This window comes from Trichosurus vulpecula, chromosome X, assembly GCF_011100635.1.
Source record: "Trichosurus vulpecula isolate mTriVul1 chromosome X, mTriVul1.pri, whole genome shotgun sequence".
NCBI lineage: Eukaryota > Metazoa > Chordata > Mammalia > Diprotodontia > Phalangeridae > Trichosurus > Trichosurus vulpecula.
The window spans coordinates 3,268,025-3,294,109 of NC_050582.1; the positions used below are offsets into that span (position 1 = coordinate 3,268,025).

General features: G+C 48.1%; 1 protein-coding gene across 1 annotated transcript; it reads right to left on the reverse strand.

Moving 5' to 3' along the window:
* Positions 1–1,298: 1,298 nt before the first annotated feature.
* LOC118832697 (zinc finger protein 271-like) lies at positions 1,299–26,085 on the reverse strand. Its single transcript, XM_036740026.1, has 4 exons — positions 25,754–26,085; positions 22,928–23,044; positions 19,940–21,239; positions 1,299–3,352 (listed from the first exon to the last, which is right to left on the reverse strand). Exons 2-4 carry the CDS (start codon positions 23,007–23,009, stop codon positions 2,155–2,157), a joined length of 2,580 nt encoding a protein of 859 aa, XP_036595921.1. The 5' UTR covers positions 23,010–23,044; positions 25,754–26,085; the 3' UTR covers positions 1,299–2,154.

Sequence of the window (26,085 nt, forward strand, 5' to 3'; positions counted from 1 at the left end):
TTCCTAGACTGGTAACGGGAAGATTGGAGTGGGGGGAGCCTCGAGGTCAGAATTCTGCTATGTGGCCCACAGGATTAGAGGTGAAAGTGACCTTAGACTTCTCTGCTTGAGGGGGAAGCTACCAGCTCCTGAGGTAGGCCATTCCATACTGGGAAGGGCGGCAAGGTCACTCTCCTTTGTACCTTCCCCCCATTGCAAAACAGGACTAGTCTCATTGCTCTTCAAAGCCTGCTCTTGTGCTCCCCCAAAACTACGTAGAGTCAAGCTAAGTATCCCCATTCCTTCCACTGATCCTCACGTGCCTTGGTCCATGGGCTCACTATCCTGGCTCTTTTCCTCTGAATATGCTCGAGCTTATCCTGAGATCTCTGCCTGTTGAAATGTTCTCTTTTCTTTAATAAAGCACCCTCTGAACCCCCCCTTTCCTCAGCTGAAAGCCATCTCCTTCGATCCTCCTGGCCCGCTTTGTATCTCATCCTGGCCTACATCCCATTCTCCCTTGTATCAGATGTATATGTAAACATTGTGTATTCCCATCTCAGAGTGTAAGCTCCCTGAAGGGAGGAACTATCTTTGTCATCTTTGTATCCTGCTCAGTGCCTAGCACACTAAGCATCTGTTGGTGTGACCAACTCTATCCCTTTCTTTTTCACGCTGGTAGATAAACTTTCCCCCAGTATTAAGTCTGTCAGGAGGGGGTGTACATTTTTAGATAAGTTATGATACCTCCCTGAAATGACTTCTAGGACTTAGGTTAAGGCTTGCAAGGTATCTGGCATATTAGCTCATTCATGCCTTACAACCAACCCTGTGAGGTAGGTATTACCCCCAGTTAACAGATGAGGAAACAGACTCAGAGAGGTTGTCTTACCAAAGGTCACATGGCTAGTAAGTGGCCTGTACATAAGGCTCTACTTGCCACTGAAATGGTGACTGTTATCATTAGCCTTTCATTTCCAGGATAGTGCTCTGCAGAGAGAGAAGTTGGGGAACTCTATCCACCCATTCTATACCACTGTCAAATACAGAACAGGCTCCTGAGTTAGGGTATTTTGGTTTGTTTGTTTTTTGGCAAGGCAATCAATCGGGGTTAAGTGATTGGCCCCGGGTCACAGAGGTATTAAGTGTCCAGTGTCTGCGGCCACATTTGAACTCAGGTTGTCCTGACTCCAGGGAGGTGCTCTATCCACTGAGTCACTCTGCACAGCTAATCCAGGAAAAGATTCTGAGGAACCATGACATAGTTTACAAGACCAGAGAATACGAGGAATGTAGGAACTCAACACTTTTTATTAAGTGCTCTTTTCTTATACAGCTAAGAGACATACAGAAAGGTTACAAAGACATTGGTCCAGCACCCACGGAGCTCTTCGAGATCTCCTAAGGCTCAGATGCCAACTCATCTCTACACTGGGAGGCCATGCAAGCTTCATACCCCTCCTACTCACTGGCACTTCAACAGTACAAACATTCCTCATGCCATCTTTCCTGACCTCCTTCTTCTGATGCATGACCCTCCCTATATCTTAGTAGGTTTAATGAGCTGCTACAGTCGCATGCGTGCACACACACCGCCACCTCCAAACCGAGGTCATCGTGTATTACATTTCTCTATGTTATATGCCATGTCTCCCTACAATCATGTAAGTGCCACATCCTAATTTAGAATCTCTTGTGCCTAGAACTGTTCTGTAAATGTTAGATGCTTAACAAATGTTTGTTTAATGAATGGACTCTAATCTGTTAGGACCCTAGGTTTAGAGGCCATCAAATCATCTTGCAGATGAGGAAACTGAAGCTGATCAGAATGAAATACCTTGCTCAGGGCCACAGAGCTGGTAAGTCAGTATTTCAATTTATCTTCCTGAGTCCAAATGTAAAAAAGCCACATATCTGACGGAATAACTCACAGTATATATTTGTATAGACTTAGAGTTGGAAGACCTGGGTTTAAGTCCTTCTGGAACATCTGTGGCTCTGACCTTGGGTAAATCAATTAATCTCTCAGTGCCTTAGGCAATTCTCTAAGATTTAGTAATCATTTAGCAGAGAAGGTGCTATTGTTTCAGTAGAAGGAGATTACTCACCTGGGAGTTTCCTATACCACTGAAATCAAAAGTTCAGTTCTTATCTCTTTTCGTTAAATTTATAGAATTATTCTCTAATATGAATTCTTTGATGTCTAATAAGGTTGGAACTCCCACTAAAAGCTTTTCCACAGGCATTACATTCAAAAGGTTTTTCTCCACTGTGAATTCTCTGGTGTTTAATGAGGTCGGAGCTTCTCCTAAAAGCTTTCTCGCATTCATTACATTTATAAGGTTTCTCCCCACTATGAATTCTCTGATGTTGGATAAGATCTGAACTCCACCTAAAGGCCTTCCCACATTCATGACATCCATAAGGTTTCTCCCCACTATGAATTCTCTGATGGTCAATCAGGACTGAGCTTGCTCTGAAGGCTTTCCCACATTCAGGACACTCGTGGGGTTTCTCTCCTCGGTGAATTCTTTCATGCTCAGTCAGAGCTGAGCTCCCTCTGAAAGCTCTTCCACATTCGTGACAACCATAAGGCTTTCCTTCAGTGTGAATTCTCTGATGCCGAATAAGGTACGCGTTCCTTCTGAAAGCTTTCCCACATTTGATACACTCATAGGGCTTTTCTCCACTGTGTATTCTCTGGTGGTTGATAAAGGTTGAAATCAATCTGAATGCTTTTCCACATTCATGGCACTCATAAGGTTTCTCTCCACTGTGTATTCTCTGATGTTGAATTAGATCTGAACTAGCCCTGAAGGCTTTCTCACATTCATTACATCCGTAGGGTTTTTCTCCAGTGTGAATTCTCTGGTGTCGAATTAGGTGAGATCTCCCCCTAAAGTCTTTTCCACATTCAAAGCACTTGTAGGGTTTCTCCCCACTGTGAATTCTCTGATGCTGAATAAGGTATGAACTCCACCTAAAATCTTTGCCACATTCATGACATTTGTAGGGTTTTTCTCCTCTGTGAATTCTCTGATGTTCCAGAAGGGCTGAGCTACCACGGAAGGCTTTACCACATTCACTACATTCATAGGGCTTCTCTCCACTGTGAATTCTACGATGCTTAATAAGGTCTGAGCTTCCCCTGAAAGTCTTCCCACATTCATTACATTCATAGGGCTTCTCTCCACTATGAATTCTCTTATGATTAATGAAGCTGGATCTCTGTCTGAAGGCTTTGCCACATTCGTTACACTTATACGGTCTCTCTCCGGTGTGAATTCTCCGGTGGTTAATGAAGCTTGAATTTTGCATGAAGGCTTTCCCACATTCAAGACATACATAGGGTTTCTCCCCACTGTGAATTCTAAGATGGTCAATGAGGCTGGATCTCCCTCTGAAGGTTTTCCCACACTCCTTACATTCATAGGATTTCTTCACACTTAGGAGTCTCTGATTTTTTCTGAATTCTGACTTGTGTTTAAAGTTTGGGTCACATGGCTCGTAAGTATGAGCTTTGTCTTCCACAGCATCTCTCTGAAATGTCAGCTCAGTTTTTAAGCCTGGATCATTGCTGCCCTCCCAGGCTCTCTGACCACTCGGCACCTGACTGCCCCCTCTCTCCTCCATGTATGTGCCTGCTGGACCTTTCTTCGGGCTCTCTAAGCCGCCCTCACATACAGAGGCTTCCCCCGAGTTGGGGGCCTGAGGAACGGTCCTCGGAAGACCTGCCAACATAGTTGTCTGGGTGTCAAATCCCGCACACATCTTCTGCTTTGCAGCAATCTCCTTGTTCTCTGCCTCAGCCCTGTCACCTGAAATGTAAAATGAAAACCCAAATGACCTCAGAGGGCCAGCTCACCCTAAATGAGAGGATCTCGAGCCCCAGGTTTTTGCTTGTTGTCCCTCTTTGGTCCTCCCAGCTCAGGAAGCCCTTTCTCATTCTCTCAACTGGACAGAATGGCCCTCTCCTTGGATCCCCACAGCACTTTGCAAAGATTGCAAAGAAAGTAATGATCATGAAGAGAGGGAAGGATGATAAACTAGAGGGAAAGAAAAAGTAAAAGAACTGTGATGATGACTAGGGTTCACCACAGTGCACAGAGCACTGGGCCCACAGTCAGGAAGACCTGAGTTCAAATGTGGCCTCAGACACGTACAATAGCTGTGTGACCCTGGCCAAGTCCCTTCACCCTGTAAAAAAGAACAGCATGTACCTCCCAGGGTGGTTGTAAAGTGCTCAGCACAGTGCTTGGCACATATAGAAATGTTAACTATTTCTATAATTGTTATCATGACTGGCAAATAAAGAAGTGAGGCAAGATTTGGGAGGTGATTTCCTCCGATTATCAATTCATTCATTCATACAAGAAACACTTATTAAGTACCTACTGTATACAGACCACTGTGTCAGCTAGGAGAGACACAAAGTTTAGCTAAGACACAGACCCTGCCCTCCTGGAGCTTAAAGTCCTATCAGAGGCTGAGACAACACTGCACAACTCTCTATGATAAAACACCTTAATTATAGCTGCGTCCAAGGCACTGCATTTTAGGAAGAACATTGACAAACTGGGAGGCAGACTGGCATGATGAAAAGTGCCTGTAGGCCTCCGTTTCCTCACCTATAAAATGAGAAGACTGGACTAGATGGCTTTTCTAAGATCTCTGATACTATGATATCCAGGAAAGCAACCAGGATGGAAATGGAACTGGAACCCTCGTGTTCTGAGCATTGGTAGTTCAAAGGAGATGCTACCAGGGCCTACTGAAGGACTGTTACATGGAAGATGTTTTCTGAGTGGCCCCAGACGAAACACCAGAAGCAACGAGCACAAGTCAGAGAAGCCTAAGTGAGGGCCGAGGATGTTGTAGCAGATTGCACCAATCTCTGATGTCCCTCCTAGCTCTGAGATTCAGCGATTTTATTCTATTAGCCCAAGTGAGGGTTTCTAAATAGTCACAGTGTTAGCACAGAGGAGTTGTGGGGGAAAGCCCAGCACTAAGAACTAGGGGAATTAGGAGTGGCCTCTTGTAGGCCTTAGAGAGAGGGAACAAACAACCTGTGCCAAGACACAGAGAAGAGAGAAGGAACAGAAGGGATGGCAGCAGAAGTGTGACTGCAAGGGAGTGTGGGTGAAGAGGCCAATGTGGCATCAGCCTCGATCTACTTAGCCAGCCCTGGCCTCTCTGCTGTCCTCTGGTCTCTCATCTCCAACTGCCTGCTGGACATCTCAAACCGGATGTCTTGGAGATATGAAACCCATCATGTCCAAAACTGAACTCATGATCTTCCCCCCACCCCCAAGCCCTCAAAAGCTAGATGGGCATTCCCATCATTGCATCCCTGGTCTGCACGGCTGGTGAGTGCTAGGAGTCCTTAAAGGGGGACAGATCTTTCTTTGGGAGGGGGGAAAGGTCCTTGGGGCTACCCTTGGCCACAGGATCCCATCCCCCTTAGTTCTTCTCTTCCCCTGCCCCCTGGTGGTTATCATTACTAACACAAGCTATGGTTGGGCCTACTGAATAAAGCTCAAGTTCTGACAGGGGGACCTTTCACCTTGTCTCATGCAGAACTCCATAGGTCACTCAAGGACCATGGCCAACCACACCCCCTACACTCAGGCTCTCTTTCTCCTTCTCCTCTTCCTCCTCCTGCTCCTGGGGCACTGAGCTCTGTCTGGTGACCTTTTACGCCATCTTTGCCCAAAACAAGACACTAGGCCTCTTCAAAGCCTTCCCCAAAGCATGTCACCGTGTGCATGGACCCTTGGCCTGCCCCCTACTCTTCACCTCCACTGGAATGGAAGCTCTTTGAGGGCAGGGGTTGTCTTGCTTGTATTTGTATTCTTAGCATTTAGCACAGCACCTGGCCCAGAGGAAGTGCTTAATAAATGCTCTGATTCATTCACTCCTTTTTCTGGCCAGAGCTGGGCTAGCGCCACCTTCTCCACCTCCTGGTGCTTTTTGCTATACTTACCTCGGCAGGGGCCCTCAGGACTTCCCTGTTCCCGTTCTCCCACAGGTCACAGATTCAGGTGTCAGGAGCCATTGGGAACCTGGGCATTTTGCTAAAAAGGCAGTGGGACAGAAGACGGTTAATAAGAACAATACTTAGCTTTTCGGAGGGCTCATTATGTGTTCGGCCATGAATGGCCCCCAGCGCTTCATCACGGTGTGGACATGGCTCTGGGCTCCTGAAGGGAAGGGTAAACAGTAAGAGAACGTGACAAAATGGGCCCCAGAGGGGTGGGTTCCAAATGGTTCATGAGCATGTGGGGCTACATTTGCCCTACAGCACCTCGCCTTAGTTGCAGAACTGTCTAGACAGGGTAAGGCTGACTGCTCCCACTACTCCTAGGGACACTGACCCAAATGCCCTCCTACTGCTCCTTTGTTCTGCTCAGCTAAGGCCCATATCTGGCCTCCTGGCTGTTCCTCACAGTGACCTTCCATTTCCCCTCCCCATACCTTTGCATGGGGCTGTCCACCCCACCCCCCCAGCCTGGCATGCCATTCCTCCTCACCTCAGCCTCCTAGACCTCCTGGCTTCTTTCAGGGCTCAGCTATGTTCCTACCTTCTTTCTTCGGGAGGCTACCCCTTCCCCCCACCTTCTGGTGCTTTACCTCACCCTTGGTCACCTTGTATGGGTGCTGGATTTACTGGTGTACATACAAGTTCTTTCCCCTGTCACAAAGTACGCTCCTTGAGGGCAGGGATCGTTTTAATTTGCCTTCATACCCCCAGAACCCAGAACTGTGCCTGGCACACAGTAGGCACTTAACAAATGCTTGTCGAATGTTGAGTTCTTGGGTCACAACCCCTCTTGGGACCTTCTACCAAGGTGTAGAAGGGTTGAGACCTGCTTCAGTGGAGGGTGTACTCACACAGAAGAAAAATCTCGAGGTCTCCCACGTCTGAGCCCTTCGGTTCACTCCCCTGGCTCCCCCCTAGTTCAGGCCCTCACTGCCTTTCACCTCCATTATCGCAGCAGCCTTTCAAGTGGCCTCCCTGCCTCCAGCCTCTCCTCACTCTTGTGCATTCCACACACAGCTGCTGCCAGAGTGATTTTCTTTAAGGGGTGTGCTGACCATGTGACACCCCCCCCCAGTAGCCTCCCAGGGCTCCCATTGCCTCTAGGATAAAATAAAAACACTTCCGTTTAACTTTTTAAGCCCTACACAACCTGGCCCCAACCTCTCTTTCCAGCCTCCTTGGAAAGTACTCACTCACCCTCCTGTTTGTCCCTCATACACATCTGACCCTCCATCTCCCATCTCTGTACTTTTGCACAGGCTGTTTCAGATGCCAGGAATGCATTCCCTCCTTACCTACACTTCACAGAGCTCCTCTCATCCCTTCAGAGGTACCTCAAGCACCAGCTTCTACACAAACCTGAATGCCCCCTCCCCCCATACTAGTGCCTTTCCTCTCAAACTCCTCTGTGTTTAACTACTTTGTGCATATTTATATTTATTAACTTTCCATATCAACACATCCAAAACAGAACTCATTATCTTTTCCCCCAAGCCCTTCCCTTTTCCTAATAACCCCATTTCTGTAGAGGGCACCACCATCCTCCCCAAACCTAGGAGGCATCCTGGACTCTTCCCTATATCTTAGCCCACCCCCTCCTCCAGTCCCGGCCCAGTTCCAAGTTGTTGCCAAGGCCTGTTGACTTCCCCTCTGCAGCATCTCTCAAAGACTCCCCCCTTTTCTCCTCTGACACTGCCCACCCTCATCACCTCATTCCTGGACCACTGCAGTGGCTGCTGGGAGGTCTGCCTGCCTCCAGGCTCTCCTCAGTCCAGTCTACCTCCAGGAAGTCACTGAAATGATCTTCCCAAAGTGCAGGTCTATGTCACACACCCCACCTCAATAAACTCCAATGGCTCCCTAGCACCTCCACAATCGAATACCAAGTCTTCTTATTGGCTTTTAAAGCCCTTCATGCCCTGCCCCCTTCTACCTTTCCAGGCTTCTTCTACCTTACTCCTCCCCACATCCTCTTTGCATCAGTGACACTGGCCTCCTGGCTGATCCTTGAACAAGACCTTCCATTTTCTAACTTGACATTTTCTCTGGCTGTTCCCTCTTTGTTTCCTGGCTTCCCTAGCTTTCTTCAAGTCCTAGCTCAAAATCCCATCTTCTGCAAGAAACCTTTCCTAATCCCCTGTTAATGCTAGTGATCACCCTCAAAGACTGTTCTTCAGTCGTGTCAGACTCTTCCTGACCCCAATGGGGGTTTTCTTGGCAGAGACGCTGGCCTGATTGGCCACTTCCTTCTCCAGCTCATTTTACAGATGAGGACACTGAGGCCAACAGGGTGAAGTGACTTGCTCAGGGTCACCCAGCTAGGAAGTGTCTGAGGCCAGATTTGAACATAGGAAGAGGAGTCTTCCTGATTCCAAGCCCAGTGCCACCTAGCTGCCCCAATCCCTCTAAGATTACTTCCCATTTGTCCTGTCTTTATCTTGTTTGGATCTAGTTGTTTGCTTCTTGCCTCCCCCATTAGATTGTGAGCTCATTGAGGGCAGGGACTGGTCTCTTGCCTTTCTTTGTATCCCCAGTGCTAAACACAGTGCCTGACACATAGTAGTTGCTTAATAAATGCCCTCCAATGAGACCACATTTCCACAATGCTCACAGAATCACTGAATCTCAAATTTGGAAGGCACTTCAGGCATTCAATTAGTCCCACCCATACCCAAATCTGAACAAAATTTCCCTCTACAAAAAGTGTTCACAGAAGATTTTTCTGGGGCTCTCTAAGGAGGGGAAACCCCCTACTTACAGAGGCTGTCCCTTCATTTGTGGCTAGCACTAACTGTTGGGAAGTTTTTCTGGACATCTGCTTTGAAGCATCTTCCCTCTAACCCCCACCCCCATTGCTTCTCCTGGTTCCACCCTCTAGGGTCTAGGCCAAGGGGAACAATCCCTCCTTCACATGGCAGCCCTTCAAATATCTGAAGACAACTATGATGTCTCCCTGCCCCCGACTCTCTACTTCAAGCCAAACCTTCCAGGTTTCTTAACCAATCCCCATAGGCCATGATTGGGAAACATTTCCCCAACTTGATAGTGGTCCTCTGGGCACTCGAGCTTATCTAGGAACTTCCCCTCCTCCCCAGTCCTGTACAATCTGCTTCTTAAGGCAGCCCAAGATTTCTGCAGTCATTCTCATGTTGTGTTCACTAAAACTCCCAGATGTTTTTCAGATGAGCTGCTTGCTATACAGACACACACACATCTGGTACTAGTTGAGGCAATTTTTCTGAAGCCCACTACATTTATCCCTACTGAATTTCATCTCAGAGAGGCCTTGTAGATAGCAGGCTGGCCTCCAAGGCAGGATGACTGAGGTCCAAGTCCAGTCTTGGATACCTCTTGGCTGTGGGAACAAATCAGCACCTCTCAGTGCTCTAAGACTCCACTGCACAGAAGGTGCCAACCTGCACTGGAAGAGGAAATTTTCTTCTCACCAGGAGTTTTCTATACCAATATAATCACAAGTTCAACCCCACCCTCCACCCAATTCATCTTCTTGGTCAGCCCAAACCTCTAGGTCATCAAAATCTTTTTGGATCCAGCCTCTTTCCTTCACAGTACTTGTTATTTCTCCTAGTTTTGTATCATATGCAAACTTGACAAACACACAGATTATGCTTAATTCAGGTCACTGATAAAAACGTTAAACAGCCCAGCGCCTTGCATGTGCTCTCACTAGAGCATTTCCTTCAACTGCAAGCTGAGTCTGACCATATTATCCTCCAGCCCACATTCCTCCGTTCTGTCTACAGAAAAAAATATGAGGCTTTGCCAAGTACTCTGCTAAAATCAAAGTGAAACATCTCTACAGAATTCCCCTGATCAGTCCAGCAACCTTGTGGAAAGATGAGGTTCGGCCTGCTATGATCCATTCTTCATGAAGACATGTTAGTGGGTGAAGATCACAGCTCACCCACAGGATGCCAGGAACTGAACCGGGAGGAAAATGCCTTCCTTCCTTCTCCGTTTTACCCCAACTCTAAAAATGGGCCTGGGGCATCTGGTTTGGTTTCCTTCGTCCTTCTCAGTTTCAGGTGCGGACCCAGGAGTTCAAGCTATGGTGACCTTGGAGCCAGGATTACAGGTGGAATGTTGTAGCTGGCCACCCTTGCAGGGGAGCCCAGAGAAACTTGAAGGGGATTTGGGACTTGGAACTGACACTGTACTCCCCCTCCCCAGGGACTAAAGTGGTGCAAAGAGGGAGGAGGATCATGGCCTCCTCTGAAGTTGGGGGACTAAGTTTCTATACTTGTGATTATACCTTTTACAGTAAATATTTCTGTGTAAAAGTGTAAAAATAAAAAAAAAACCCTGAAGTCACGTTGGCCTTTTGTATTTGCCAATTCCTTATTGAGATGATCACTTACAATCCATTTCATATGTTTCACAATTTAGAATTTTTCCAGGAATCAGTGTCAAGATAATTAGGCTATAGTCTGAAGATCCAATTTTCTTTAGATTTGCCATTTTCCAGGAGAAGGAACCCTTCTTCTTCTCCAAGATCTTGCCAAAATTATTTGCCTTTGGGTCATCCCCCTCTTCCTCCCAATATAACTACAAAACCAGACCCACAACTCTTTTCTGTCATCTTAGTCCTCTTGACATGTTTTACCACTAGACTCTGATGACTCTGGAAGAGAAATTGAGGCTGATGACCTTGTGCAGCAATCCCTCACTTAAATCCAACTGCCTTGCAGTCGAGACCTCACCCTGCTGATGCCATTGTTCCTCTTCAAGAACAAAGGATGAACACCAAGACTATTCGCCAGCTCATTCTGAGCTCATCATTCAGATATTTTCAGCTGTGGCCTAGAAATGCAAATTCTGTCCTCAGATACCATCTTTTTAACCAGCTGGTCACTTCCCAAATCTGTCTTATACTTCTGAAGACCTTACCTTCAATCAGAAGTAGTGATTTAAAAAACCAAAGCATCACCTGCATGCCTAAAGTCTTCAGTTTCTTGCCCAAGACTTCATAGTCCTCAGCAATGTTTTCTAAATTCCTTATGGCAGCATCTTTTGTGTCCATGCAAATTACCAGGAATGGGTAGCAGACATGAGATCTGACAAGTCTTGCTAGGTTTTTGGGCTCATCCTTGATACGTGCCCTGGGAAGTGAGCTGACCTCTATGCTTATCTTACAGCTAGCTGAATAACCCTTGAGCAAGGAACTTCCAATCAATCCTAGAGGTCCCTTCTTCCTCTGAACCTTCCTGGAGAATCTCTTACTCGATGGCACCTGCGGATCCATATTCCTCGGGGAAGAAAGTAGTGGACTCTGATTAGGCATGAAATACATGGTTCTATCCTTGAATAACACTGATTCCTAAAACAACAGATTTCTGTTGCTCCAATGATAATACCACTGTAGGAGGCCCAGAGTGATGGGCAAAATTGCAACTATCCAAAGGCCCAGGAAGAGGGTGGGGTAGTAAGCCTGAAAATGCTTCTGAGGGAACACAAAGCAGCCTTAAGAGACAACATGGGAATCTCAGAAAGAACTGGCCTATTTTGCTAGCTCATCCAAAGCATGGATATCGGCACTACTGCTGCCATCCCCACCTTTCCTGTGTCCTTCTTAGGGGCAAGGGCAAAAAGTGGTGCTGGGGAGGAGAAGGGAGCCTGGGCAGCCCCACCCAGGAGCTCTGCAACAGTGGGCACTAACCAGACAACAACACATACACAGTAGCAGCTGTAAAATTACCAACCAGCAAGGGGTGTTGAGTGTTCCAGTTGAGTGACACTGTTTGGAGGTCCATGTGGCCCACAGGGTTAAGGGTCTTTCTTCTGTGTTAATTACTTCTTTTGAGACTGGCTCTTCCTACGTTGCCCAAGCCTGAAGCAAAGTGGCCACTCTTAGGCCTCCCCCGAATTGCTGATGGGCACGGGAGCTTTTACCTGCTCCATTCCTGAGTATTTAACTTGACCCTTGTTTAGGCAACCTGGCTCCTCCTGCCCTCCCCATCTCAGACTTTCACCATATATATGGGCCAGGTTTAGTGAGGTGGCCTTAACGAGACGATAGGTATATGCCGGCACAAAACCAATGACTAAGCCTTCTCGGGCACTCTGGGCTTTTGGACAGAAAAAAGGTGGCTGGCTAGGAGACTAGAAGGAATGTTGGAGATCATCTAGAAGCAAGCTCTGCACCTATCACATTGTGCCTGCCATCAAGCTCATGTGTACACATGGTAACCCTCACCAGAATGGAAATCTCTGCAGGCAGGGGCTCCACTTTTTTTTCATCTCTGTATCCCCGCTGTCAAATGCAGATTTTTGCACATAGTAACAGCTTGGCAATTGGCTCTGACCCTTTCACTTTAAAGAAAGAAGCTGTGGACAGAAGACCAAGGGCAAACAGCTGAGTTAGACTGCAGGATGTGGACCAGAACCTGGGTTTTTTGGCTACTCTCCCCCCAAACCCAGTGCCCTTTACTCTGCTCCAGTCTGAAAGCCTCAGGCATGTACAGAGCACCTCAGGTCCTAGGGAGTGATTGGCATCTATTGGAATCATGGAACACTGGAGCTAGAAGGGGAAACTGAGACCAAATGAAGGAAAGAGATTTCCCAAAGACACACACTAATGGCAAAACTGGGATTAGAACCCACTGCTTTGCCCCTGAGCATCCTAAGCTCCTGATGGGAATTCATCTGTTTTATGGAAAGAGTGGGGATTTGGAGCCACTCCCACAAACTCCTGCATCTCACACACCATCTCTCCATGCAAGCCTGCCCAAGTGGTACCTGTCTAGAAACAAGTTCACCACAAAAGGAAAAAACAGGGCCCTTTGGGGAGCTTTGGCTCAAGGAACCAAGTGGGCAGCCACAGGAAAGAGCCCCTGGCCAGGGGTCACAAGGACTGGGTCTGACACTGGCAAACACTTGCTGTGTAGCCTTGGAAAAATCCCTTCCCCCGTTGGGGCCTCGTGGGAAGTAACATCTCCCAATGCTGGAGCATTACCTCTTAAATCTCTGTCTGGCCCCCCAGCACGTTTGTAGGCCCTGTCTGGAGTTGTGTGCATGCTGTCTCCCCCATCAGATGGTGAGCTCCTTGAGGCAGGGACTATTTGTGCTTTTCTTTGTAGCTCAGAACTTAGCAATGACTAGTCCATTGAGGCAGGTGGTGAAAGTCTGATCCCCATCTGACAGATAGGAACACTGCAACCCAGAAAGTATGATTTCCTCATGGTCTTTCATGCACAGCCAGGGTTAGAGTTTGGCTACAAACCCAAGTCTGCACATCCTCCCATCATTCCCCTACATCCTTGGTGACTCTCCCATGACTTTAGGTGAAGCCAAATGGCACCATCTACACCAACTACAATACAAACCAAAGCTGAATGCTGCTTCACTATGGGGTACAGGTGACCCCGAAATCTCAAAGGCTCTGGCCAGGGACCATGATCTGTGGAGAGTCCCAACATCAAGTATGGACCCAAACATCACTGTCTGTCACTGGAGAACCAGCCTACCTACATCTGGAAAGTTCATCACCAGAGAGCTAACACGTGAAATTATCAGCTAAGTTACAGAAGGTTTATGATCAGCGGTGGAATAACAGGACTTGGAAGTAAATACACAATTAAAGGGGTGAACAGACAAAGGAGAAGAGAAGGGGCATCAAGGGAGGCAGGCACTAAAAAAAAATCAATATGTGACCGGTTAGTTTGGTTCTGTAAGCCTTGTTTGGTCGTTTTTCAGTCATGTCTGACTCTTCCTGACCCCATTTAGGGTTTTCTTGGCAGAGACACTGGAGTGGTTTGTTGCCATTTCCTTCTGCAGCTCATTTGACAGATGAGGAAATTGAGGCAAGCAGGGTTAAGTGACTTGCTCAGGGTCACACAGCTAGTAAGTAACTAAGGCCTGGCACTTAGCTGTAAGGTTAAAAAGGTATAAATATCACTTTAATAAGTCTTGTTCTTAAAGATAATGGAAAAATAGGTAAGTTGGACTCTGATGGCTAAGGGCGTCAGGTTTTCCATCTGTAAAACAAGGATGATGGACAAACATGCTATGTAATCTTGAGCAAGTCCTTTCCCTTACTGGGCCCGTTTTCTGGCACTAACTTGAATACTATTGGATCAGTGTCCTGGGTGACTTGTTTCTCTGGGCCTGTTTCCTCTGTGCAGTGAGAGATCTGTATGGAATCACTAGGTGACTGGACAAATGCCTTCTTCTCAAGCTTCAGTCTCCTCACACTAAATGAGGGCGGGTGGCCTCATCGGATTTGAGCAGTGCCAATGACTTGGGGCTTTGAAGTCTCTTCCCCTTTTGGGACTGGCTTCCTCACTTCGTGGTCTGTGAACTCCTTCTGGCCCCCAAGATTTCCTAAGTGTGAATCCTCTACTGCTTTCTCCCCAAGACCCGAATGCAAGTTCTGCTCCTGATATGATGCTTGGCCTAGTCTCCTCTCTAAAATGAGCAGAATGGGACTACATAGTCTCTCATGTTCCTTCTATCTCTACCACTCTCCAGGTCAGAGTTGGGTGCAGGGTCTCTTCCTTCCTTGCCTGGACAGTAATTCCCTAACCTCCCATTTCCTTTCAAGATTAATAGATTTAAAACTAGAAAAGACTTGGGGTCATCTAGTCCAACTCTCTCATTTTACCAAGCAACTGAGGCACACAGGGGAACGTTGAGTCCAATTTATGCCCAGGTCCTAGCACTTCCAATCCTCCACTCTGTCTACTACCTTAAGCTGATATGGGGAAGTTGGGTTCCAATCTTGCCTCTGGCCCTGGCTTCCCATGAAACTCTGGGCTTGTTTGCTCCCCTGTAAATTGAGGCACGGTGGGACTACAGCAATCAATCAACAGGCATTTCGGAACATGCTAAGTATTGTGCTAGAGTCACTCTGCAGGATTCAAAGGCTCAAAGAGTTCGTAACTGCAAGGCACTTACGTTTGATACAGATAAGGAAATACAAACGCATATACAGTTAGTCTGGGATCAGCAAAGGCCTCAACGTAGGAGGTAGCACTGGCGGAGCTCTGCTGGGAAAAGCAAGGTGACGGGAGGTGGGCAGTTTGGCCGGAAGATCCAAGGGACCGGTAAGAAGACTGGAAAGCTAGGAGGGAGCAGGTGATGAAGGGCTTTGAATGCCGAACTGAGAACTTTGTACGGAATCTGGTGGAAGAGTCTCACTGGAGTTTGGGGCGGGGGGTGATACGGCTCGAGCCGCACTTTAGACCTCCTTGGTGGCTGAAGGACGGACTGGACTGGGGACGCTTGAGGCAGGCACCCCCCGCCCCCCCCCCCAGCAGTTATTGTAGTCCAGATGTGAGATGAGGGCCTGGACGGTGTCAAGAGAGGAGGGGGGGCCGTATATGACAGACGCTGCTGCAAAGAGGCGGGGCGCAGCGGCAGCCAACAGTGTGGATGTAAGGGAGGATGCGCGGGCGGGGGCCTTCCCTCAAACCCCCGCCCCGACTCGGACCACTCCGCGTCGTTTCCCAAATTCCGCCCCCCACCCCCACCATGGCGGAGCTCTCCCAGCTGAATTCTGAGGGCCGCAGCTCCTGGCTCGTGCGCCTGCGCGCACGCATGCGCAGCAGCATACTCGGGGGAGGGGAGGGGCCGGGCCGATAGGCGGGGCGGCTTCTGCCCCGCCACCCAGGACCAGGGAGAGGGGCCCAAGGGGTCAAGCGATCCGCGCACCCGCGACACAGTCCCACACGACCCCCGAAGCCCCTCAGCCCCTCGGGCAGCCACTCACCCGAGCCGAACCCCGGGAGAGGACGCGATGGCTCCGGCGGAGCGAGCAGCCTCCGGCCCCTGGCGGGGGAGCTTCCGCCGCCGCTCTAGGACGCAAGGAGGACCGGGCGTCTCGATGGTGCCCAGACGCTCTCGCTCTCGCCCCCGCCCTTCTCCGGGGCCGGAGCCCAAGGGTTCTGGAACCATGTTTGAAGAGCGGGCTGGGGGGTGGGGTGAGGCGGTGGGCCCCAGGGCCCGAGCACCCCCCCCCCGCCCACACTGGTTCCGGGAAGCATGGTGGGAAATGAGCGCGGGGTCCAAAGCCAAGGAGCATCAATAAGGTTTATTAAAATAAGAACAGCTTACATTTCTATGGTATTTTAAGGCATCAAGGTGCTTAGTCGGACGCTTTCTCCTCGGAGTCTCCTAACAAACCTGAGGTAGGTACTACAGGCATTATCCCCATTTTGAGAGTGTTTGAAGCTCAGAGATGAAGCCGCTCGTCCATCCAGAGACCGTTCAAAGGTAACAATCGTAACAGTAATATAACAGTAATATAACAGGAACAGCTAACGTTATATAAAGCACTTTACATATATGATCGCAGTGGATCCTCAAAACTATGATCCCCATTTTACAGATGGGGAAACTAAGGCTGAGGTTAAGTGACTTGCTCAGGGTCACACAGCTAGTAAGCGTCTGAGGCTAGATTCAAACTCGGGGCTTCTTGAGGCCAAGGTCAGCACTCCATCTACCCAGCTGCCAACAGACACCTACTAAATGTTTGCTATTTGCACAGCACTATTAAGTCACCAAGGATCCAAGAAGAAAGGCAGGCAAAGGCCTCACTCCCCCGAAGGGAAAAAAAGGCAAGAGGTTAAAGTCAGGATTCAAACCCAGGTCTCCTGACTCCCCAGGTATTATTTTTGTAATTTTTTTTCAACTAGCAAAAATGTTTTCTATCCCTCTTCCCCATTAAAAAAAAAAACCCTTGTTACAAATATGCATAGTCAAGCAAAACAAATTCCTATCAGCCATGTTCAAAAACTCCATGGCTCATTCTGCAGTATTGAGTCTGTCACTCAGCTGTCTCATATACACCATGTTCCCACTCCCCACCCCCCCCAAAGCCAGACAGCCTCTGGCCACTCTTGGAGGAGGGGGGATGAAGGGGTTCCTCCTCCTGGAGTCACTATACACATTTGAGTAGGCAGTTAGGGCTAGTGCAGAACATACTAGACGTGGAGCTGGAAGGCCTGAGGGTGAATCCTGACTGGCTAAGGCCATGTTCTTTCAGGATCTAAAGGGTTCTCTCAAGTCCGTTCCAGCTGTTAACAGGTTCTAAATCTCCAAATTCACTGTGTGACTTTGGACAAGTGCTATTCCTGTGCTAGATAAAAGTTTCTGCCTTTAAAATAAGGGGGTCGGCCTAGACGATCCCTACACTTTCTTCCAGCTCTAGAATCATAGGCCTATTACTACTTGCAGACCCAAGGGGGGCCACAAAGATGAACAGCCACACGTGTGGAGCCATTTTGAGCTTCTAAAGTCCAACTCCGGTGCTGTCTCCCCCAAAAAGCAATGGCTCCCATTCCTCCTGGGACACCTCTCATAGTGCCCTTCATGAGATTTGGATTCAGGACCTTCAACCACCAGCTCTGCTACTGACACTGAAAAGACAAAGCCGAGATGCCCACAAGTAGAGTGGGCACTCGGAGGCTCAGAGACTTCAAGGCCGAGGGGACCCGAGAGGTCATCTACTCTAACTGAGGTAATGGAGGCCCAGGGCAACAGTGTGTGAGCAGCTTCTCTGGCCCCCACTTCAAGGGGAGGCTGGAGAGGAGAGTCCGGCTCAAATTTAGATTGCACTTGACCCTAAGGTCCCTTCCAGCTGAGAGCTTTGGGGATGGGTGTCAGGTAAACGGAGGTAAAAAGACTTGCACCGTCTCTACCATGTGGTGGTTGTACTCCAACAATGTGCTCTTTGCTGTACTTTGGTGATGCTGTGAGGTCAGTCAACTTTGGGTGCATCCTCTCTCCACCCTTTGCCCCAGACTAGAAGCTCCACCAGAAAGGAAGTCCTGACACCTTACTGAACAGCTGGCCTTTCCAAACCTTTGCACCCCTTCAAAAGCATCTCATTCTCCAAACCCTCCCAACTAAGGACCTCACCTTATACTTCACTGAAAAAACTGAGGTCATTTGCTCCCTCCTGGTTGGTGTCTCTCCCCACTTCAAATCATCCTTTGTGTAGCTGCCAAGATGATTTTCTCAAAGTACAGGCCTCACCAGGTTACCCCCCTACTTAATACACTCCAGTTATCCCCCTATTACCTTCAAGATCAAACACCAAATCTTGTTTGATATTACAACCCTTCACAGCCAGGCCATTTCCCCCCTTTCTAATCTTCTTACGTCGGACCACTTTGCACACACCGGCCAAGCTCGCTGTTCCTCACACACAAACACTCTGTTTCTCTTCACTGGCTGAAGCCCATACCTGGAACACTGTCCCTCCTCACTTTGGCTTTCCCCATTTTATGACTTCCCCCCTCCACCCCACCTCCTCACTGCTTTCTCTAAGAGATAACCTGTGAAGATGGGAGCTCCTTGAGGACAATATTACTGTCCCTGTTTCATAGATGAGAAACTGAGGCTCCCACAGTAACACAATCAGTTTCAAGTTTTCTGCCTCACAGTCCAGTGCCCTTTCCAGTCTAAAAACATTTTCCATCAGCTGCTCTGCCTGGTTTTGACTCCCATGAACATCATGTCCCCTGGTAGCCCCTGGTACCCATCATGCCAGGTACTTTCTGGTGGCTGCAGCTTCCTCTTGTCTACTGTCTTCCCCCTTCAAATGTAAGGGCCTTAAGGGCAAAGACTCTTTCTTTTTCTTATTTGTAGCCTCAGCACTTAGCATAGTGCTTGGCACATAGTAGGTGCTTAATAAATATTTACCAACTATTAGCAGACTTATATTCTAGTTCTATTAGAAAGCAATGGGCATCTCTCAAACTTAACATGTCCAAAATGGAGCACTATCTCCCTGCTCTCCCTTCTGCATTTCCGGATTTCCCTACAAATTCTGTCTGGGGTACTAGGTCTCCTTTTGTTCCCCCTAGTTCATGATCTGTCATCCTCTCCCTCACCCTTGAGGAGTTCCCAGTCCTACTGATTCTGCTTATACTGTAGCTTTCACAACTGGACACCTCTTTCTACTCCCATGGGCACCCCTGGTGCAGGCCCTCATCCCCCTCACACCAGGACAATGGCAATACCCGATGAGATGGGGAGGGGGTCTGCCAGGCCGTCCTCCACTCAGCTGCCAAGTGTTCTTCGTAAAGTGCAGATCCCACCATGTAACACCCCCTCCCCCCCACCCCCTTTGCACAAGGAGCTTCAGTGGTTCCATATTTGCCAAACACAAGTGGCATTTAAAGCCTTCTAACAGCATGGGCCATTGGATTTGGAGTCAAGAGTTTGAATCCCAGCCCTCCTAATGATCAACATAAAGCACTTTTCTCACAATTACCCACAGGAGGTAACTGGTTCAAGCACTAATGCCTCCATCTTCTAGAAAGGGAACTGAGCCTCAGGGAGGGGAGGGGATTTGCCATGGTCACAAAGCTGAGTGTGAAAGCCTGGGTTCCCAGGCACCCCAGGCTGGCAGATATATGTAGGGCTCTTTCCACCAGACCACATTGCCTCTCATATTGGGATTTTACCTTCCCTTTTGTCCAGTAATAAAGTATCTTTGGCAGTGCTGCCACAGAGGGTTTCCCCCAATTCATCACTTTCTTGTATTAGCTTATTCCTATGGGGCCACTGTGCTCAGTAGGAGTGCCGTGGTCCTTGTTACTAGAGTCCTCTATGGATTCTAAAGGGCTTTCCTCACAACAACCCTGTGAGGTAGGTAACAAGTGTTATTCTCCCCATCTCAATGGAGAAAACAGGCTCAAAGGAGGTGCCGAGACTTCTAACTCCAGGTTCAGCACTCTTCCTGCTGTGCCACCCTGGCTGTCAAGTCACTGAGCCAGCAGTGGGACAGAATGCGGGAGGCCAAAACATGCAGATTCACTGTTTGCAGAGAAGAAAGAGCTCTCATCGATGACCCAGACTGAGAGAACCCAAGTGAGGCCCTGCCGAGATCACTCATGTTTCTCTACATTCTAGACAAGTCTTTCCCATATTCCTTATACCCTCGAATGCATCATCTGATGCTGAATAAGGTTTGAGCTCCTGCTGAAGGCTTTGCCACATTCACCGCATTCATAAGGTTTCTCTCCACTGTGAATTCTCTGATGTTGAATGAGGTTTGAGCTCCGACTAAAATTCTTCCCACACTCATTACATTCATAAAGTTTCTCCCCACTATGAGTCCTCCTGTGTTGAATAAGGCATGAGCTCTGACTGAAGGTTTTCTCACACTCGTTACATTCATAGCGTCTCTCTCCACTATGAATTCTTTGATGTCGAATGAGATCGGACCTCACCCTGAAGACTTTCCCACACACATTGCATTCGTAGGGCTTCTCACCACTGTGGATTCTCTGATGGTTAATAAAAGTGGCTATTTGCCTGAAGGCTTTGCCACACTCGCTGCACTGGTAGGGCTTCACTCCAGTATGAATTCTTTGGTGCTGAGTAAGGTGTGAGTTCTGACTGAAAGTCTTTCCACAGTCATTACATTCATATGGCTTCACTCCAGTGTGAATTCTCTGGTGTTCAATGAGTTTTGAACTCCCCCGGCATGCTTTTCCACATTCGTTACATTCGTAAGGTTTCTCTCCACTATGAATCCTCTTATGTTCAATAAGGATGGAATTCCGGCTGAAGGCTTTGCCACACTCATTACATTCGTAGGGTCTCTCTCCGCTGTGAATCGTCTGATGGCGGATAAGTGCGGAACTCGCCATAAAGGCTTTGCCACATTCATTACATTCATAAGGTTTCTCGCCACTGTGAATTGTCTGATGGTGAATGAGGGTTGTGCTGCGGCTGAAGGCTTTGCCACATTCATTACACTTATAGGGCTTCTCTCCACTATGAATTTTCTGATGCTGAATAAGGTTGGAGCTCCTCCTGAAGGCTTTGCCACACTGATTACACTTATGAGGCTTGTCTCCATTGTGGGCTTTGGATTTACTTACATAGTCTGAACTCAGCCTGCAGCCATGCTCATGCAAATCACATCTCTGGGTTCTCTCTTCTGGAGAATCTGTCTCATCTGGAACGGGATTTGGGCTTTTACCACATTCATTTTCTACGGGGGGCACACTTGTACAGGTGGTCCCATTACCAAAATCTCCCTCTTGGTTACGTGAGCCTTCCAGGCTTTTTCCTTCTGGCTTTTCCTGTTGTACCTCTAACTTGCCCCCCAATCCAAAAGTTTCTCCAGTTTTGGAGTCCTGGGAAATGGCCCCTTGTAAACCTACCAATAACATCCCTTGTGATTCTTCTTTGGAAACTTCTGGTGTTGAAACAGATCCTCTGTTTTCAGTTTCATTCTTAGAATCTGAAATGATAAATAGAAAATAACACAAATCTGCACTGTGTGAAAGGGACCCACCCATTAGAAAGTTCAGGAGCAGTATCACAGAAATTTAACAAAGGCCAATCAGGAGTACAAGCTGGGAAGGACACAGGACAACACTGACAGCAACCAGCTCTGGTTCAGTGCTACAGACAATAGTGCTGGGCCTTCCCTTCCCATTCTATCATGCACTCTTGGTTCCATCCCCTAAACCACTGCCTCTCTTATCCAAGTTCTCCTAGAAGCAGAACAATAGCGCTGGGAGGGCTAAAATCTGTAACGAATGTTAAGAACACTAACAATGGGTACTTGCCACAAGGGGAGGGTCCCACTAGGCTAAACAGGCCACATCTGGAGCACTGTGTTCATTTCTGGCCACCACATGTAAAATGGGTCATCTGACACACAGGAGAGAATGTTTATTTATGGGAGGGCAACCCTGATGATGGATCCCAACAAATCATTCCATATGAGGGACAGTTGAAGAGACTGGGGGTGGTTAGCCCTCTATGAAGGCCCAGCATGTGGAAGCAGTATTTGGGGAGTACTAGAGAAGAAGCAGGGCAGGCCTTCGGGACTGGCGCTTAGAACTAATACAGTATGTAAAGTCAGATTTCTTTTTGAAGCTGGTCTTCACTGGATTCTGTAATAGCCTCAGGATCTTTGTACCGTTCTCCTGACAAATTCGCAGACCTGTATTAAAATAACTTTCTATATATGCTCAAGGCAGCTATTGATTTCCAAGTGATGAAGGGCTAGGGGGACTGAGTCAAAAATTCAAATTTTTCTTGTCTTTCCCCTTCTCTTCATTCCCACTGCCATCATCCTAGCTCCAAGCTAGTGACCATCACTTAGACTATCATAATAGACTCCTAGCTGGTTTCCAAGACTCCAGTCTCTTTCCCCTCTCCAATCACCCTACGTGTAGTCGCCAAATTAAATCTTCCCAATGAAGATGTCTGATTGTGTCAGTTCCCAGCAATCCCCTTCAAGCTGGCTCTGATCTACCTTTCCAAGCTGATCTCACACTGAAACGTAGCCTCTATTTAGGGGCCACTTCCTCTACTCTGCTGAAAGGGATCTCTCCTTTGACTTTGTCACACTCAACTTTGTGTCTTGCTAAACTATGGATGTGTCAAAAAAAAAAAAACCCATTAGACTGCCAAGTCCTTGAAATAGGATTTCTATGATTTTTCACCTTTGTACTATCCCAGGCCCCAGGACAGTGCTTACACCCAGGAGGTACCTAAATGAATGTTACCAAGAGGTGGCAGCCATGGAATTAAAAATGAAAACAGGAAGCCTGAGCCTTTAGAGGTGGATGAAGGAGGGCAGTAATCAGCAGTGGCTGGCACAAAGAAAGAGGAGGGAGGGCACAGAGCATACAAGAACCCATCAAGAGAGGTGAATAAGATCACCAGGACGAAGGTACAGGAGCAGCAGAAATAGAGGCAAGGATGGAGAATGTAAACAGTGGCAGGCAGTGAGCTGTTATGGAAGGATGATGAGAAGAAGCAGAGAACACAAGGGCTAGGTTTAGAAAGTTCAGAATCACAGAAGAGACTACAAGGAAAAAGAGAAAGGAGGCCGACCAGAGGAGCTGCGACCATATCAAAACTGTCCAATCAACAACCTCTAGGACACCACTGCCCACAGCCACCCTCCCTCACCTGGGCAGGTGCTTCCCTTCTGGAAGTCTCCATTATCAACCTCCTCTGGCTCCACGATCTGTAGCTTTTCCTCTCCCTCCATCTGGAAGATGGTGTCCGGCTCAGGAACTGGAAATCCTGTTCAGAAGACAATAAACAGCACAAGGAAATTTGGGCTAAGCCCTCTTTTGGGCAGACTTGTTCCAGAATTCTGGGACATCCCCTGGGAAGGCCAGGGACAAATATGGCAAGGAGCAGCTGACCGGCGTTCCAATATTTAGGTAACAGGAAGGGGACGCTCAAAGGTTGTGCTGAATCCTATGCCATTCCTTTGCTCATTCTAGTCCTCCTTGAGGGCCCCCCCCCATTCTTTCGCCCTACCAATTCTTGTCCATTTTCAGAAGCCAACTCAAGCTCTGGTCTCTATTCTAGTCAGTTCGAGTCAGTATCACAGTTTAGCAACAAGATCTACAAAAAGGAACACGCAGATTTTGCCTACTAATCAATGCTGTCTCTCTGATCTTTGCACATCTGTATACCTCATGGGCCCGAACTGACTCCTTCCACTTGTAGCTGCCATGCTCTCTCCTCCCAGGGCAGATTTTAGTAGGCATCAGATGTCTGAGAGTTTTTAAGGGTATATGACAGATAGATTTGCAATTCCCTGGGTTGACCTCTAGCCAACAGGTGGCTGTGTAGAGATGGGCAGAGTCCAGGCCTAGATAAAGTATCAGTTCTATCCCAGGCGGCAAAGTTCCAATCACAAGTTATATATGTCTCTGTAATATGACCCATGCATGCATCCCAGTGGGAGCGTCAGCTGGTATAAGGCCAAACCCCAGCTGAGGCAGAGATAGAGCCCCCTTTTTTCCTCATATTTTTTTTTCTGCTGTACCCCTGAATATTAGAATTAAACAGAACTCACTGAAAATGGAGACAGACAGTTTTTCAATCAATAGTTCTATTGTGTTCCCTCCAATGGAAGGAGAGAGATGGCATTCCATCATAAACATCTAATCCCTCCTCCACCTGTCTCCTGGCCTTGCCAGCTTGCCTGGGAAGGAGAGAAAGGCCATTCCATCGTGATTCCTCCACCCAATTTCCTGGCCTAGCCACTGGAGCAGAGCAATTTGATTCTTTCACACTCCCCTCACTGGTCACCTGGCCTGAGGTGGCCCCCACACCAGCACCACCCCCTCCCAGTCCAGGTCCTGGTCCCGATCATGCCTGAGGCCAAACACAAGATTTGCAGTACCTGCCTCAGAAAGTTGTAGTGAAGAAAGGTTTTGTAAACTTTCAAGATCCACTAGAGAAAGGTGAACAACTATTATTATTTTTTTGGTCCAAACTTATGAGTTGGCTGTTTTTGAGAGTAGTATGGAAAATCGTTCCCCTGATTTGGATAGAGAACTGTAACTTACAGTCTTAGAAATGTAGACAGCAATGATTAAGAGGCCCTGAGAAGCTAGCTGATAAGGACAAAGAACTAATATGGGTCAGAAGTAGGACTTGAACCCAGATCTTCCTGACTTTAAGGCTGGCCTTTTACCCTCTCTGCCATGTTGCTTCTCAATTACTATTATTTTTAGTAAATGTTTACTGAATGTATAACCAAGGAAAGGTTTGGGGAAATTAATAGATGAGAGCTCTAATGCAGATTTATTTAGTAGAAAATTAAGAATGCTGTCCTCCCTAGTTCTCCTCTCATGGCTCATCATGGAATGGAGGTGAGCCTGAGTTCTTCAAGTGGATGACAAGCTCCAGCAGAACCTTTCAAAATGAAGAAGTTTCAAGTATGCACCTAGTGATGGTTTTCTGACTCCTGTCTGAGCCCCAGCTGCGCTAAATCTGGAGAGGCTCACTGCTACGGTGGTCATAAGCGAATCCAGTTTTTGGCTTTCAGCAACTCACAAAGGTCAAAAATGTCTTGTCAACAATGGAATAACAAGGATTGCTTTTAGGGATAGTTTGGGTTCAGGAGTGGAGAACCTGGGGCCTTGAGGCCACATGTGGCCCTTTAGGTCCTCAAGTGTGGCCATTTGAATCCAAATTTATTAAAGGATTTGTTCTGTAAAACTTGGACTCAGTCAAAGGGCTGCACTTGAGGACCTAGAGGGCCACACGTGGCCTAGGGGCCAGAGTTTCCCCACCCCTGGATGAGATGGTCAGTTAAGTCCCTTATAACTCTAAGATTCTGGGATATATTAAGGCAGAAAGAAGTTACAATCTCCATAGCTGCTAGAAGACCCACCCCAATGCATTTACAGATCCTTGAATATGAAGTACAGGAATGCTCTTAGTCTTGATCTGTGAAAAATCTATCACCAAGACACCTACTCCTATTCCTCTCTCCCTAACCTCTCCCCATCTCTGGTGAGAAATGGGACTGACCGTTAGCTTGGTCCCACAGCACAAAATGTGCATGTTCCAATGATCACCACTTTTTTTTAAAAAGATGGAAAGAGCTCCTGCTGAGGAATCGTGCCGATCGACACCCTCTCTGCAACTTTATGGTCCTGAAAAGTTACTGGGCATGGACTCTCTGCCCACTATGGCATACTGCCTCCTTGTTCACAGCTATTAGTAACAGACGCAAAACTGACTACTGTGATAGCCTCTGAAATGATCCGCTGGTGTCCAGTCTCTCCCCTCTCCAATCCATCCTCCACACAGCCGCCACCTTAATGCTGACCACGTCACGCCCCAGCCCAGGGGAGTAGCGGTTCCCCGCAGCTTCTAGCTTCAAATCCAAACTTCTCCCTGACTTACTTCAAGCCCTTCCCAATCTGGCTCCAGCCCACCTTTCCAGACGGAGTTCACATTACTCCCCCCACCCACTCTACTTACATTCCAGCCAAACTGGCCTACCAGCTGTTCCTTGCACACATTCCACTTCCGACCTCGGCGCCTTTGCCCAGGCTGTCGCCGAGGCCTGGAACTCTCCACCTCTTGGGCGCGCCTCAAAGTTCAGCTCGAATGCCGCCTCCTCCATGAGGGCGGCAGCCTTACCTATCCGTGCACATGCACGGAGCCTGTCCCCCACCCCGGGCCCTCGCGCCAGAAGGTGAGCCCCGTGAGGCCTGGAGCGGCCTCATTTCGGCCTGGCCATCTGCAGCGCCGCCGGGCCGAGGGCCCGGCCCACAATCTAGCCTACGTGTCCAAGGAGTGAGGGAAGAGGA

What these genes read in the sequence shown, in the direction of transcription:
- LOC118832697 (XM_036740026.1), bottom strand. Translation starts at nt 23,009, where the DNA reads ATGGAGGGAGAGGAAAAGCTACAGATCGTGGAGCCAGAGGAGGTTGAT. An exon ending in GAAGGGAAGCACCTGCCCAG is followed by an intron (nt 21,240 to 22,927) that starts GTGAGGGAGGGT and finishes TTATCATTTCAG; the next exon opens with ATTCTAAGAATGAAACTGAA. An exon ending in TCAAACCTTATTCAGCATCA is followed by an intron (nt 3,353 to 19,939) that starts GATGATGCATTC and finishes CATTGACCATCT; the next exon opens with TAGAATTCACAGTGGGGAGA.